The sequence below is a fragment of the Squalius cephalus genome (genome assembly GCF_949319135.1).
Source record: "Squalius cephalus genome assembly, chromosome: 8".
In the NCBI taxonomy this organism is placed as follows: Eukaryota; Metazoa; Chordata; class Actinopteri; order Cypriniformes; family Leuciscidae; genus Squalius; species Squalius cephalus.
This window is the reverse complement of record NC_137129.1, coordinates 11,845,448-11,857,802: the sequence shown is the minus strand read 5'-3', so window position 1 is coordinate 11,857,802 and position 12,355 is coordinate 11,845,448. Positions and strand designations below refer to the sequence as shown.

The 12,355-nt window shown below is 36.6% G+C and overlaps 2 protein-coding genes across 2 annotated transcripts in view; one reads left to right on the top strand and one right to left on the bottom strand.

The window, feature by feature from the left end:
• Positions 1-71: 71 nt before the first annotated feature.
• LOC307163557 (THAP domain-containing protein 6) lies at positions 72-2,825 on the top strand. The gene is made up of 4 exons (XM_079879652.1): positions 72-204; positions 1,686-1,878; positions 1,965-2,066; positions 2,156-2,825. The coding sequence occupies exons 1-4, from the start codon at positions 125-127 to the stop codon at positions 2,384-2,386; spliced, it is 606 nt and encodes a 201-aa protein (XP_079735778.1). The 5' UTR covers positions 72-124; the 3' UTR covers positions 2,387-2,825.
• Positions 2,826-3,648: 823 nt separating this feature from the next.
• kpna6 (karyopherin alpha 6 (importin alpha 7)) overlaps positions 3,649-12,355 on the bottom strand; it is a 21,717-nt gene continuing 13,010 nt past the window's right edge. Inside the window, exons 13-14 of the mRNA XM_079877986.1 lie at positions 9,747-9,925; positions 3,649-7,371 (exon numbers count right to left, since the gene is read on the bottom strand). Of these exons, the coding sequence (XP_079734112.1) occupies positions 7,184-7,371; positions 9,747-9,925 (367 nt within the window). The 3' untranslated portion in view covers positions 3,649-7,183. The remainder of the gene's footprint in view (positions 7,372-9,746; positions 9,926-12,355) is intronic.

Here is a 12,355-nt window from a genome sequence, read left to right as displayed (position 1 = left end):
AGCTCCGAACCACTGAATCGACACAGGCGACTCATAAATGTTTCGAAGCTTCATGTTTCGCATTCGCAAACATCAGCGTCGTCGCCATATTGGACCGGGCAACTTACTCTCTCTTGCAAAAAAAATGCCTGATTCATGTGTTGCTTGGGGCTGTAAAAACCGTCGCACAAGCCAGACAAAATCCCGGGGAATTACCTTTCACAAGTAAGATTGAACAATTGTTTATGGTTGTATTTGGTCATTATAACGTTATGTTGACAGAGCGAGACTAAGCTAGCAAAAACAAGCTAGCTATGAATGCTGATACTGTATAACAAATTTGAAAGGTTTTAAAAAAGGTTTTATCATAGTTTATGCTTTCTTAAAAAGGCTCGGGTTGATTTGTGGATTAAAACATAATCAGCTCGACCTTTACAACTCCATCTCACTGTTTCGAGCAGCGCCACCAAACAACCAAGCTGTGTGCAAGAATCTTTTGCTAAAATAAATTACAGAAAACGAGAACGAAGCAACGTAAAACTCCGTGCACTTAACTGATATGACTCCGACGTTTCAGTTAAAAAAAATAAAAATAAAAAATAATGAATAATAAGAATAAAAAAATATGAAAGGGCAAATTAACGTGGTTTCTCTATTCTCTCAACTTTCTCTTTATCATTTAAACTAAAAAACAATAACAAACTAGAATACTTTTTTTTTTTTTTTTTTTTACATTACAATTATCAGTTAGCAGAGTTCTCTGTTTATGAGAACAAATGTTTCTATAATTTAAAAGCCAGGCCATTCAGGTGCACTGATTTTATTTCAATTATTTATTTGATGTTTGTAAATTCCAACGTAAAAAATATATAAATGGTCTACTGTGACCGTCATTTATTACATTTTCTTTCAGAAGACACCTTTCAACCAGCCATAAGGCTTCATGTGACCTTAGGACGGCAAAACAAGGCTTTCGTCCGCTGCCCGTCAGTTATTTTTACCAGATGTACTACTGTGATAGATTGTGATATTAAATCAAGTTGAAGTTGATGTCTCAAAAAGTTTCTGAGAGATTTTGTTTAGTCGCTCTACCAAAAGTAGCCATTGGGACCTTCAATGGTAACTTCAATACATTTTTTGATTTGTTCTCCTGTCATAAATTAATGTGACAATATCAAGGCAATCACGAAACAGTGGCTAAATATGGAACCTTGAGTCTACAACCTTTCCAACAATATGTCTTCAGAACAATTTTCACAGGATGAATTTAGAGTATTTAAACTTTTGAATGATACCTAATTTATGATGATTACTAATAAATATTCATGGCTTGAAAAAAGATGGAAATTTGACAGACCTGTGCTTCTGGTTTATAGATTTTTTGGCCTTGGCTAACTATGACTCGCTGCCAACGTCGAGATGTTTAATACATAATACCCTAATCATTACTTTCCGGACCTTTGGTAGAAAGAAATCAGAAATGAACTGGACCTGGGAACATTAATGGACTACTCTTGGTTTAAATCATCGAAACCAAAAATCGATTTATTGTCATAATCATAATGCCATAATCATCTATATTGGTTGGTTTTTATTATTAACTGACTTTTATTACAAGTTCCTCGTTTCATCTGAGTGACTGACATAGTATTATTGTGAATCTGACTGTTGTTATCTGGCTATCTAACTTATCTCACACTTTGAAGGTTTCCTAAACCTAAAGCGTTGAGGAAGCAGTGGGAAATTGCCCTAAGATGGGAAGGTTTTTCCGCCAGCGATTCTTCTGTGCTTTGCAGTGAGCACTTCAGGGAGCAGGACTTGGACAGGACGGGTCAGATCGTAAGGATCAGAGAGGGAGCTAAACCATCTGTCTTCAATTTCCCAGCTCATCTACAAAGAGTAGGTCTACCTCTTTGGATATGATAGCTAGTCATTAGGCTTTTATATATATGTATATATATTAAAAAAAATTCCTTTCATTTTAGCCAGTGTCATCGAGGACAACAAAAACCTCAAGGAGGGCTGAAGAGAGCCTGTCAGTGGACTGTTCTCTGCAGGTCCTAGAGACTAGACCTCCGCCTAATGTTGTGAGTTTTGTACTAATTTTGCGCCAAACTGCTATGACTGAGCGATGTGGCACAAACATTCATGTAAAAATTTCCATCCTTTCTTCTAGGACCACTCCTATGCATTACCAGCAGATCCCACTGGTCTAAAGGCCAGACTCAGTGAAGCCTTGGCTAGAGTGGAGAGTCTGGAGAGGGACATGAGGAACGTGAAGAAACGAGAACAAAGGGCAAAGGGCATAGTGCTTTCTCTTCTAGAGGATCTGAGTGGAAAGAACGTCATAAATGAAGAGCTGGAACACAAGCTCAATTTCTACTCGGGCAAAATGAAACTTCAATAAAATATACAACTTTATGTATATCTCATGTTCGCACTTTCCATGTCTACAAATTCCTGGTTATTATTTCAAAGGGAATTTAAGGATTCGTCTGTGCTCACTGAATTTCAAATCTTCTCATTTGACCTCCTGCCAAAAAGGGCCATGAGTGCAAAACAAACTGTCCACTGGTCCAAAAGCATTCAGCTAAGAGAATCTTTCCTTTTTGACCCACTACATGCACATATATTGCAACGTTTTTTTTTTTTTTTATATATATATATATATATAATGTGACAAAATTCTGATTCGTTTAACAAAGGCGGATGCTAGGCTTGGCCTCAACATGATGTTAGATATGTTTATATGTAAAGTATACGTGGCATTGATGTCTGTGGTTCGGTAGGAAAACAACTGCCAAATCATGTTTTTTTTTTTGATGTGTGTATTCATTTCTCAAATGCAGTTTATTTGTGACAATTTGTAAGCTATGTCTTGTGCATTGCATGCATTTCACTTTTGTTTTTCAAATTATTTGTGAATAGATAAGTATGAATAAATATCTATTCTACTAAATATTACAATATTCTGGTCTAATTAATGTTATAACATTTATATATATATATATATATATATATGACCCTGGACCACAAAACCAGTCACATGGGTCAGTTTTTTGAAATTGAGATTTAAACATCATCCAAAAGCTGAATAAATAAGCATTCCATTGGTGTATGGTTTGTTAGGATAGGACAATATTTGGCCAATCTGGAATCTGGGGGTGCAAAAAATTTAGAAAATCGCCTTTAAAGTTGTCCATTTATGTTCGCGATTGTGCTGCATTCACTCACAAAAATAAATGTTTTATATATTTACGGTGGGAAATTTACAATATATCTGCATGGAACATGATCTTTACTTAATATCCTAATGATTTTTGGCATAAAAGAAAAATCTATCATTTTGACCCATACAATGTATGTTTGGCTATTGCCACAAATATACCCGTGCGACATAAGACTGGTTTTGTGATCCAGGGTCACATAAAAAAGGGTACTAACTCTTTTATATATATAAAAAAGGGTACTAACTGTAAAACACAGAAGATGCGTTTGGATATTGTGCTTATAATTTTTGAGAGAAATATTTCAGCAAATGCATCTTGAAAGTAGTGGTACCTTGAAAAAAAAAAAAAAAAAAAAAGTAAACATGTTCCTTCTTGAAAAGCTGGTTACCTGGATTAATCACTCCTTTACTGACTTTACAGAAGCAAGTTTACAAACCAGGTGTTTTATCATTTTATTTGTATCTGGACAAAAAGAAAAAAGAAAACTCAAACATTTGTTCAGAATTGTTCATGTATATGTTCGTGTGACATGTTCAGTTTGTGTGTTCGTCACTCATTCATATCGTCGGTAAAGTCAGTCACAGTACGGGCAATTGTAGGCAGAGGAGGAAAAAAAAGAAAAGATTTAAATATAAATACATTTAAAAGGAAAGAAATTACCAAACCAGGATACAATCTCCACCTGGGCGAGTCTTAATATCGTGTATGAAAAGTACTTAAACATGTAGCATTGTAAACACAGGTGAGTCAGCATTACTACACAACCATATGCATCAGCTTCAGGTTTGGAAGAGACAAAAAGTCTCAAAATGTCAACATCTACAAGATCTAGGACGGAAGACCATAAAGACCCAATTTCACTTATTTGTGGCCTTTTGTAAATATTTTATTGTTTTCTGCACTTCTCAGAAGTTATTTTAAGGAGTAAAGAGCAGCGCTCAACTTTAAATTGTGCCAATATAACAATATAATTGTTAAAGCTCTGGTTTAAGTGTAATTCACAGAGAGACAGATCATGAGACACCCAGATTTGTTTTTTGTTTTTGAAATCTTTTGGCTTCTGAAAGCAATGTCCTTAAATGAGAACAGACTGTCTGCGAAAGAGACCTGAACTGATTTGGATTTGCTGTAATTGTGCTACAGTAAATTACAGAGGGAAGTCAGACTCAGAACAACATAGTTGGGTCTACATGGTCAGCTAGTGCGCTTATAAACAAGAAAAGAACTACACATATACACACAAAAATACTTGATGAGGGCAAAAAAAAAAAAAAAAAAAATTACAGATATTACAGAGTTTCTCCTTCGATAATTAGTATCTTCACTTCCTTTATGCCAATAGAACTACGCCCAAAATGAACACAAAGCTAAGCAAACAGTACACACTGAGAACATTGCATTGGCCTTGGTTAAAAGTATTAGTTATCGAGCACAATAAATTATGCATTTTTCTCTTTATACCTTTGAGTTTACCAATTTGGTGTACAAGTAGGAGACCATCACATCTCTAATGAAACTGTGGCAGACAATGTAACCCCTAATTTGTAAGATAAGAAAATAGAGCAGCAATATTTGCACAAAATATGTGCACATTCAAGTAAATAAAAAAAGAAAGAAAAAAAAAAATCAAAGACAAATTGATAAGCATTCAGCCTCTTGTCTTTGTTGGTCTGATTGGCACTTTTGTGAATAGGAGTGCATTTCCGTTAAGAGATAATTTCTTTGCTTTTTTTTATGTGATCAATGTATGAATCCAGCCAGTGGCCTTGTAGACCATTAGATATATTTTATAAGCATAGTTTTTTTTCTTTTTTTTTTCTTTCCCCCATATGATCGGTCTTATTTTGTGTAAAAAAATCATCTTCGCTCCGAGATGGACCTGTAAACGTCCACAGAACTAGATCTGAACCAATATAAAGAAAAACCCTGTTTGAAATTCACCTTGATACTGCTGTTAAAGTAAATCAGATTGCGAAGAGGTATTTTCAAAAAGGTAAATGCAAGCGTCTCAAATTCCAAAAGGTTCTTGAACCAGAATTAGTATGGAAACCTTCTTTCGGTTATCGGTTCTGATCGGGAATCGCATCAGACATTGACATTTACAGAAGGAAATAACTTCTAGATATTAATCAACCAAAACATATCCGTACCAAACACAGGATGCTGCTCCAGTAAGAACAGATGCTGATATGAACTGTGCATCACTTCCCTTCCCTCCCTACATCATCCGTCAGTCAACGTCTATGTTTTCATAGATACAAGCCCGTACTAAATCAAATGACCCCTAGCATTCACTCAGAGAAGCGCTCTTCTGTCAGTGTATTATGGAGGTAGAGGAAAATGCTTCCATAGATGACATTAATGTTTACTCACAGTTTTAAAGTAAACCACAGCTAGTTTCGTACAGGGCGGGAGGTTAATATTCGAACTTTTCATGTCTTCTGCCTGAAATCCACAGCAGTCTAACATCAAACCCTGGTGTTTTAGTGCATCAACCTAAAAAGTGCCAAATGGTAAAACAAGAAAAGATGTTTGGAGATTACGGAAGTCATTTTCCCCTCGGTTTTATGCTAACCTGTATGTGTACATGTTTAAGAAGTGTATGCTGGTCTTGTATGCATGTGTGCAAAGTGTGTGCAAATAGAACAATATCTATATATATATATTTTTGCCCATATATTTCATTATTATTCATTATATAAATAAGTATCCCTTGCCATATCTACATCACCTGCAAAAATAGAAACAGAACCCAGAACAATGAGTGTGAGCTAATTGTTGAATGAAGATCTGGCAAGGGATACAAAATGGTTGTTGGTACCAACAGAACACCATGCAAAACCCCAACATGCACATACCGAGGGCTGCACGAAACAAACACCTTGAAGTTATCAGAACCACCCAGTATTACTATGCTCCAATTAATAACGAGAAAAGAGCAGAATTAAGACTCCATCATGTGCATTACCCCGGCCCCTCAGATGTGTGCTGATTTACCCCAGGTCACAATTCATAGTTAAAGCCTTTTGATCAAAAGAAGAGTTATTCATAACACTGCACACCACGAATACCCTACAGCTAGATATTTCACCTCTGACTGGTAAAAAAAAAAAAAAGAAAAAGAAAAATGGGCATTATCTTTACTAAATGGGCTCTTTGGGCCGCACTTCACCAGTCATTGTTTTTTAACAGTAATGACTTGTTATATTAGGATACTCCTTTTCTAAAATGCCTGGATTACTTTAACACCACCCACCACCACGTCAAACAGACTCTACATAAACTCCTGTCGTTTCCACACCCAGCATGGTCTGAAATGATCAAGTCAATGGAATACTAATACTAAGAAATTGAAACGGCTCCTGAAAGCCTTTGAAGAGTGCTTAAATTGTCATGAAACGCATCTGCAGATATTATGGTGTTTTGTCTAAAGCATGGTCATATTAAATATAACCAGGCTTTTTTTAATTACCAGAATATGAGTAATGAACAGAAGAAAGAAATTCTACAACGCAACACTTGATAATTCAAACCAGGATCAAAAAGATATGGATGAAGATCAGGATTTTCTGATTTTCATTAGACGAGTAAACGATTCTCTCATCTTTCAGTGAAAGGGGAAAACTGAAGCATACCTTGCCTTAAAAAAAGAAAAGAAAAAAAGGACACAGCGCCACGATTTCTACCTGAGGGGGATGATAATTTAGCTGCATCATTGAGGGGGACAAAAATGAAATAAACTAAAATCCAGCTCTCTCTTGGGTGTGACAGGGCAGTGGATTGGTTCCCCTGCTTAAAACACACCTCAGTGTCTAAATAAATCAGTCTGGGTGATGGGTCGCAGGTCGAAATTTGGTTCACTCAGATGTCAAGCGCTGCGCTCTGAGTGTTTCCGACGTATGTTTCGGTAGGGGTATGGGGCGCGGGGAGGGGTGTAAAGGTCAGGGGGCGGCCGGGAAGGATTTGGAGGCTGGTTAAAGCTGGAAGCCCTCCATGGGAGCCTCCTGCTGGGGGAAAAGGAACTGCTGCTGGTTCTCATCCACCTGTGGTGCCAGACTGGCATCCTCTTCCTCTACTCCAAAGTAGTGCTCGATGAGGTCAAATGCTTTCTGGTAGATCTCCTGATTTTCATGACTCTGTAGGAACTCGATTTTGTCCAACCCTGGTAGAGAGAGATTTTTTTTAGAGATACAGTTTTACTGTATTATCAAATACATGCAGCCTTGGTGAGCATAAGAGATTTCTTTCAAAATGTCTGTCTGTCCATCTATCTATCGATATCCATCTGTGTCCATCTATCTATAGTTCCATCTACCCATAGATCCATCTACCCATAGATCCATCTACCCATCCATCTACCCAGCCATCCACTCATCCATCCACCCACCCATCCACCCACCCACCCACCCACCCATTTACATCTGGTCACTTCATGCATTTTTACAAATCTAGCTAAGAGTTCAATTTACACTTGGCCACATAAATGTGTCTCCGCAAAACAAATATAAATCTGATCTTTAATTCCCAAGCTACAGTATATGCAAATTTAACAAGTTCACATCAATGAAAGCAACAGATATGAGCTGCATTTTATTTATTTATAATCAAAGACCGCAATAGGAGTAAGAGCCACATCAGCACTGGTGAGCTAATTTAGTCTCACTACTTTTAATGAAGATGATTGTGTGTCGAGTGCCTGTGATGGCGAAATCATTCAGTTTCATTTGCGGCAATTTGTGAGATGCTCAGCTACTCATCTGTGATGCGTGTTGCAGGAGCAGTGTCATTTCTGGCTATGACATGTCATATAGGCAATAAGACATTCTCACACGTTTATTTGTTTTTACCATTTTGGGAGGAGTAAAATTTACGTATATGGCTTAACCTGTTAAGCTGCAACGCCACTTTTGAAAAATCCCCAGAAATGACATACCCAAACTAAAACAGATACAGTTCATGAACCCTTTGTACTAAAAGCACAAGTATGATCTCGTTTGAAAGCTGACACCTGGCAGTTTATTGTAAATGTAGAATTAATTATTGTCGTAATGACAAAAATTGTTATAAATAGCTTCAAAGTTTTGTAAAGTTATTAGAAATTATTTTTTATGAAACATCCTCATGAAAATAAAATTGAAATTGGCACTGGAGCAATCTAGAAATGCACTACAGCTAAAGCCACATGTCTAAACATTTTATGTTTAAAATCTGAAGATAATAAGCCCAAAACTCTGTATTTAGTTAAATGTTTTTCAAGACCATGTCATGTGACTAACAGTTAGGGCTAGCTAGCATGTTAGCTTAGCACACCATCAATACACGACAATATATGAGATTAAAACCATATTTATGCTCAAAACGTACTTTATAACTCAAGCCGAATGTTTTAAATAATCTTCTGTGATCTAATTTAGCTTCAGATAAAAAAATCAGACAGAAAATATATTATTTGATAGTATTATGCACAATGATGAAGTCTATATAGATTAGCATTACATTATAAATATAATCTATTATTATAAAAATACCTGGCATGGCTTGAAGAACACAGGCAAATCAGATATCATTGCAATCATGTTTATTGTCTTCAAAACATCTTTTATCTGCATGATTACAGCCGATCTCTGTTAGCTGTGTGTGTGTTCGAGGCTTCCTGGAATGTCACATGATCATGGCTCTTCTTCATGTGCCATATATGGACTACATTACTGTGCATATAGCGCCCTCAGGCTATTGGTATGAATTGAAAACACTGTGAATTAGAATACCAAACGCTCATAATGATTACATTGACGCATTTGGGTATAAATTCAATAAATATTATTCCTGTCTATAGAAATATGATGTGAATCTAAAAGAATCTAGCAATATTTCTCCAAATCTGCACATTTTTGAGCTAAAGCCCTGAGGGACGTTGTTTTGTGTATCGCTGTCATGACGACAGCACGGGAGTTTTTTATGAATGAAAGCGGCTGACGGTCATAATTCATATTAAAGGTATCGACTCATTTTTTCATTTCATAACTCCTGACACAAATTAAGACATAACTGTCACTATGAGTTTCTCAGAATACAATAGTGGTCAAATACTGAAACTTGAGTCTTATATCTTTTTAATGATGTATAGTTTGTCAAGGTATAACATTAAATCTGATAGTAATTTTGAATTAAATAAATAAAAAACGCTTCAGTGCGCCGACGCACTGGTGAAGCTTAACAGGTTAAACAACCGGTTGCATTTAAACTTGTCCAGTTTCGTTTGGACTGCATCTCAAACCACCTCCTAAAGTTGTTTCAGAGGGCATTTATACACCTGGTCTTTTATACACTCGGTCTCGAATAACTATCTGATCAGAAAAAAACACATGAAGTTACCAGGTGTAAACAGGCCCTATACGTCTATATCGATCTGTCTATATCTAGCTATACAAACTTTGCGTTGCTATTTTTCAACAAATTTCTTATATTTCTCTGAAAATACAAGCAATTATGCAATAACGTTGATGTAAATGGCGGTTTGGGGTGAAGTAATGTTACCGTAGGCTTCCTCTATGAGACTGCCGTAAGGGTTGATGCCGCTGCCGTTCTGTTTGGCCTCCTGTTCGCCCAGTCTGAGAATGTTCTCCAGACCATTCAGAGCCACCAGCACTATCTTGGAGTCCATCACAGTCAACAGATCACAGAGAGGTTTAATGCAGCCCAAATTCACCAGATACCTATAGAAAAGATAAGACAATGAATGAGCAGCTGCATGTGTGTCACCATAGGTTTATTTTCTAATCAATAGGAAACAACAGTAAAATCTAAAGTAAGTTCCTGCTTGGAACACAGTCCTAAAAATAAAAAATCCAACTGATTTATTTTTGGCACATAATATGCATTCTCCCTCTGCTGTTTTGTGTAATTAGTGAAATTAATCAATTTGTAAAACTAGACATGCCCAAGTACGACTGGGACAACATTTGTTCTTCAGTACTTATTTTCTCATAAAAAATAAACATCATAATTTAATTTCCCTTAGTACAAATAACTGAAGATGACATTACAAAAATGGAATTTATGTTTGGCAAGCCGTTGCCATCAAATCACTGCGTGAAACAGTTTGCATTTCAGATTTAGACACACAATGATGCCACGAGCACTGCAACTGAGATGGAAATGCTTCAAACACAGACATTTGCCTACACTGGATGTGAGTGTTGCATCGCGTCGAAAGCAAATAGAACCCGTTATAATCACTACACTGGATACAGTATACAGATATTCTGACATGCTCCACACGCTTGTGTGTCGACAACAAAAAGAAATAGCTCTGACAGCAGCTGCGCCACAAACCGTAAGTAAATGAATTCATAATGCTATGTCTGTAAATGGTTTTATATATATAAATATATAATATATAAATGTTTTTAAAACACTATAGCGAGAGGGCATTTACACATATTCTGTTTTCCTGAGCAATATATATGACAGACACCTCAAGTGAAAGAAAGGACAGGACTTCTCATTGGTCCACAGGCAGTTTCTGCCCTGCACCCATCTTGAGACTAATCAACTAATAAGTTTAAGCCATAAAAATTCCCAAAGGACAATTTGGATGCCGCAGAAGTGGCTAAAACAAAGAATCTATACATTACCATGTTTGGAAACCTTAAAACAAATTAAGCCGTTAATGTTCAAATTAATGCGTGCATGACAGTTCAATCTTTTCCCAATCTTGTTTGGACTTCTGTATCTGTATACTTCTAACTGTGTTTTATGCAAATGAGTTCCACAGGGGAAATAAGGATGGGCCACACTGTGTGTGCCCCTCTGATGCCAGCAGTCAATCACAGCACTAGAATGGAGAAGCGGCAAATTGCAATCTCCTCCTCATCGTAAAAAGATAAATGTACCCTTTCAGCAGAACTCCTAAAGCAGAGACATTAACATATAAAGATTCCAGTCGCAAAGATGAGACAAACGGATCAACAAATTCTTATTCCCCAGACCGTTACAGGGAAGGCAGCAACAGATACAAGTTCTGAGTCTCCAGCATGCAAAGGTGAGACAGAAACAGATCAACAGGTTCTGAGTCTGGTGCCCTGTAATCTGAGAAGGAATTATCTGACACTCTTACGCTCACCTTAGGAGATGCAAGTCATACCACCACACTTATTTAACACTGAAGTAAATACGATTAAATAACATCTTGGATAGGGTAAGTTGTTTGTGCTACACTTATACTAAAGGAAGCACTCTAAGTCATATTTAATGAAGCACTGTACCGGCTGTGGAAAAAATGCCGTAAGTGTATGTCTGATAAAACTGAAACCATTTGTTGTAAGTGTGCATAGTAATAAACACTTTAAGCACACAGCTACTTCCAGACTATGTGATCTCACCAGACATCATGAAAACCACACTGCAATTCAATCTGGATAAACGCATCACAAATACTCCCTAGTGATTCTCTAAGATTAGCGCTTACGCTGTACCATGTTAATGGCCATCTGAGAAGGCCCAACTTGGCCAGATGAAAATTGTGAGAGCACTTTAAATGGGCTCCCATTCTAAACTTAAAGAATCCTGAGAATTTATTTCTGAGGTCAGATCTTGATGAGTGTGGAGCATGATCCTCGTCAACCTGTCATGTGACTTGACTGTCTCGAAAAGCAAGACATACTGGTAATCAACAAATGTGAGCAGTGTGGCTTATTTTGATCAAGAATTGCCCTCTTACACAAAAAGAGAATATCTGACAGACAAGAGGGTAAATATGATATAAGAGTCACCAAAGGCTGGCAATTGGGTCAATGACAAATAAGAGAGTCAACAATAAAGAAAAGTAATAAAAAAAATAAAAAATAAACTATAAAACACGTCACGTTTTGTGCACTCTGTGCTCACGTTGGTTCCATACATTTTTGAAAAACATTTATACAATCTTAGAAAAAAGGTTCACTGGGGTTAAATATAGAGCCCTAGGGCTAAAGACTAAATTCTCAAGAATCCTTTATACCATGTCTTAAATGACTTCACACTACTTTAATTTTAACAGGTTATTTCAATTATTCTAGTGATAAAGTACTTTTATGAGCTATTTACAAAATTTAATCTAAATTAAAAATAAATTCAAACTAAATAACCCTTAAGGGTTCTGTATG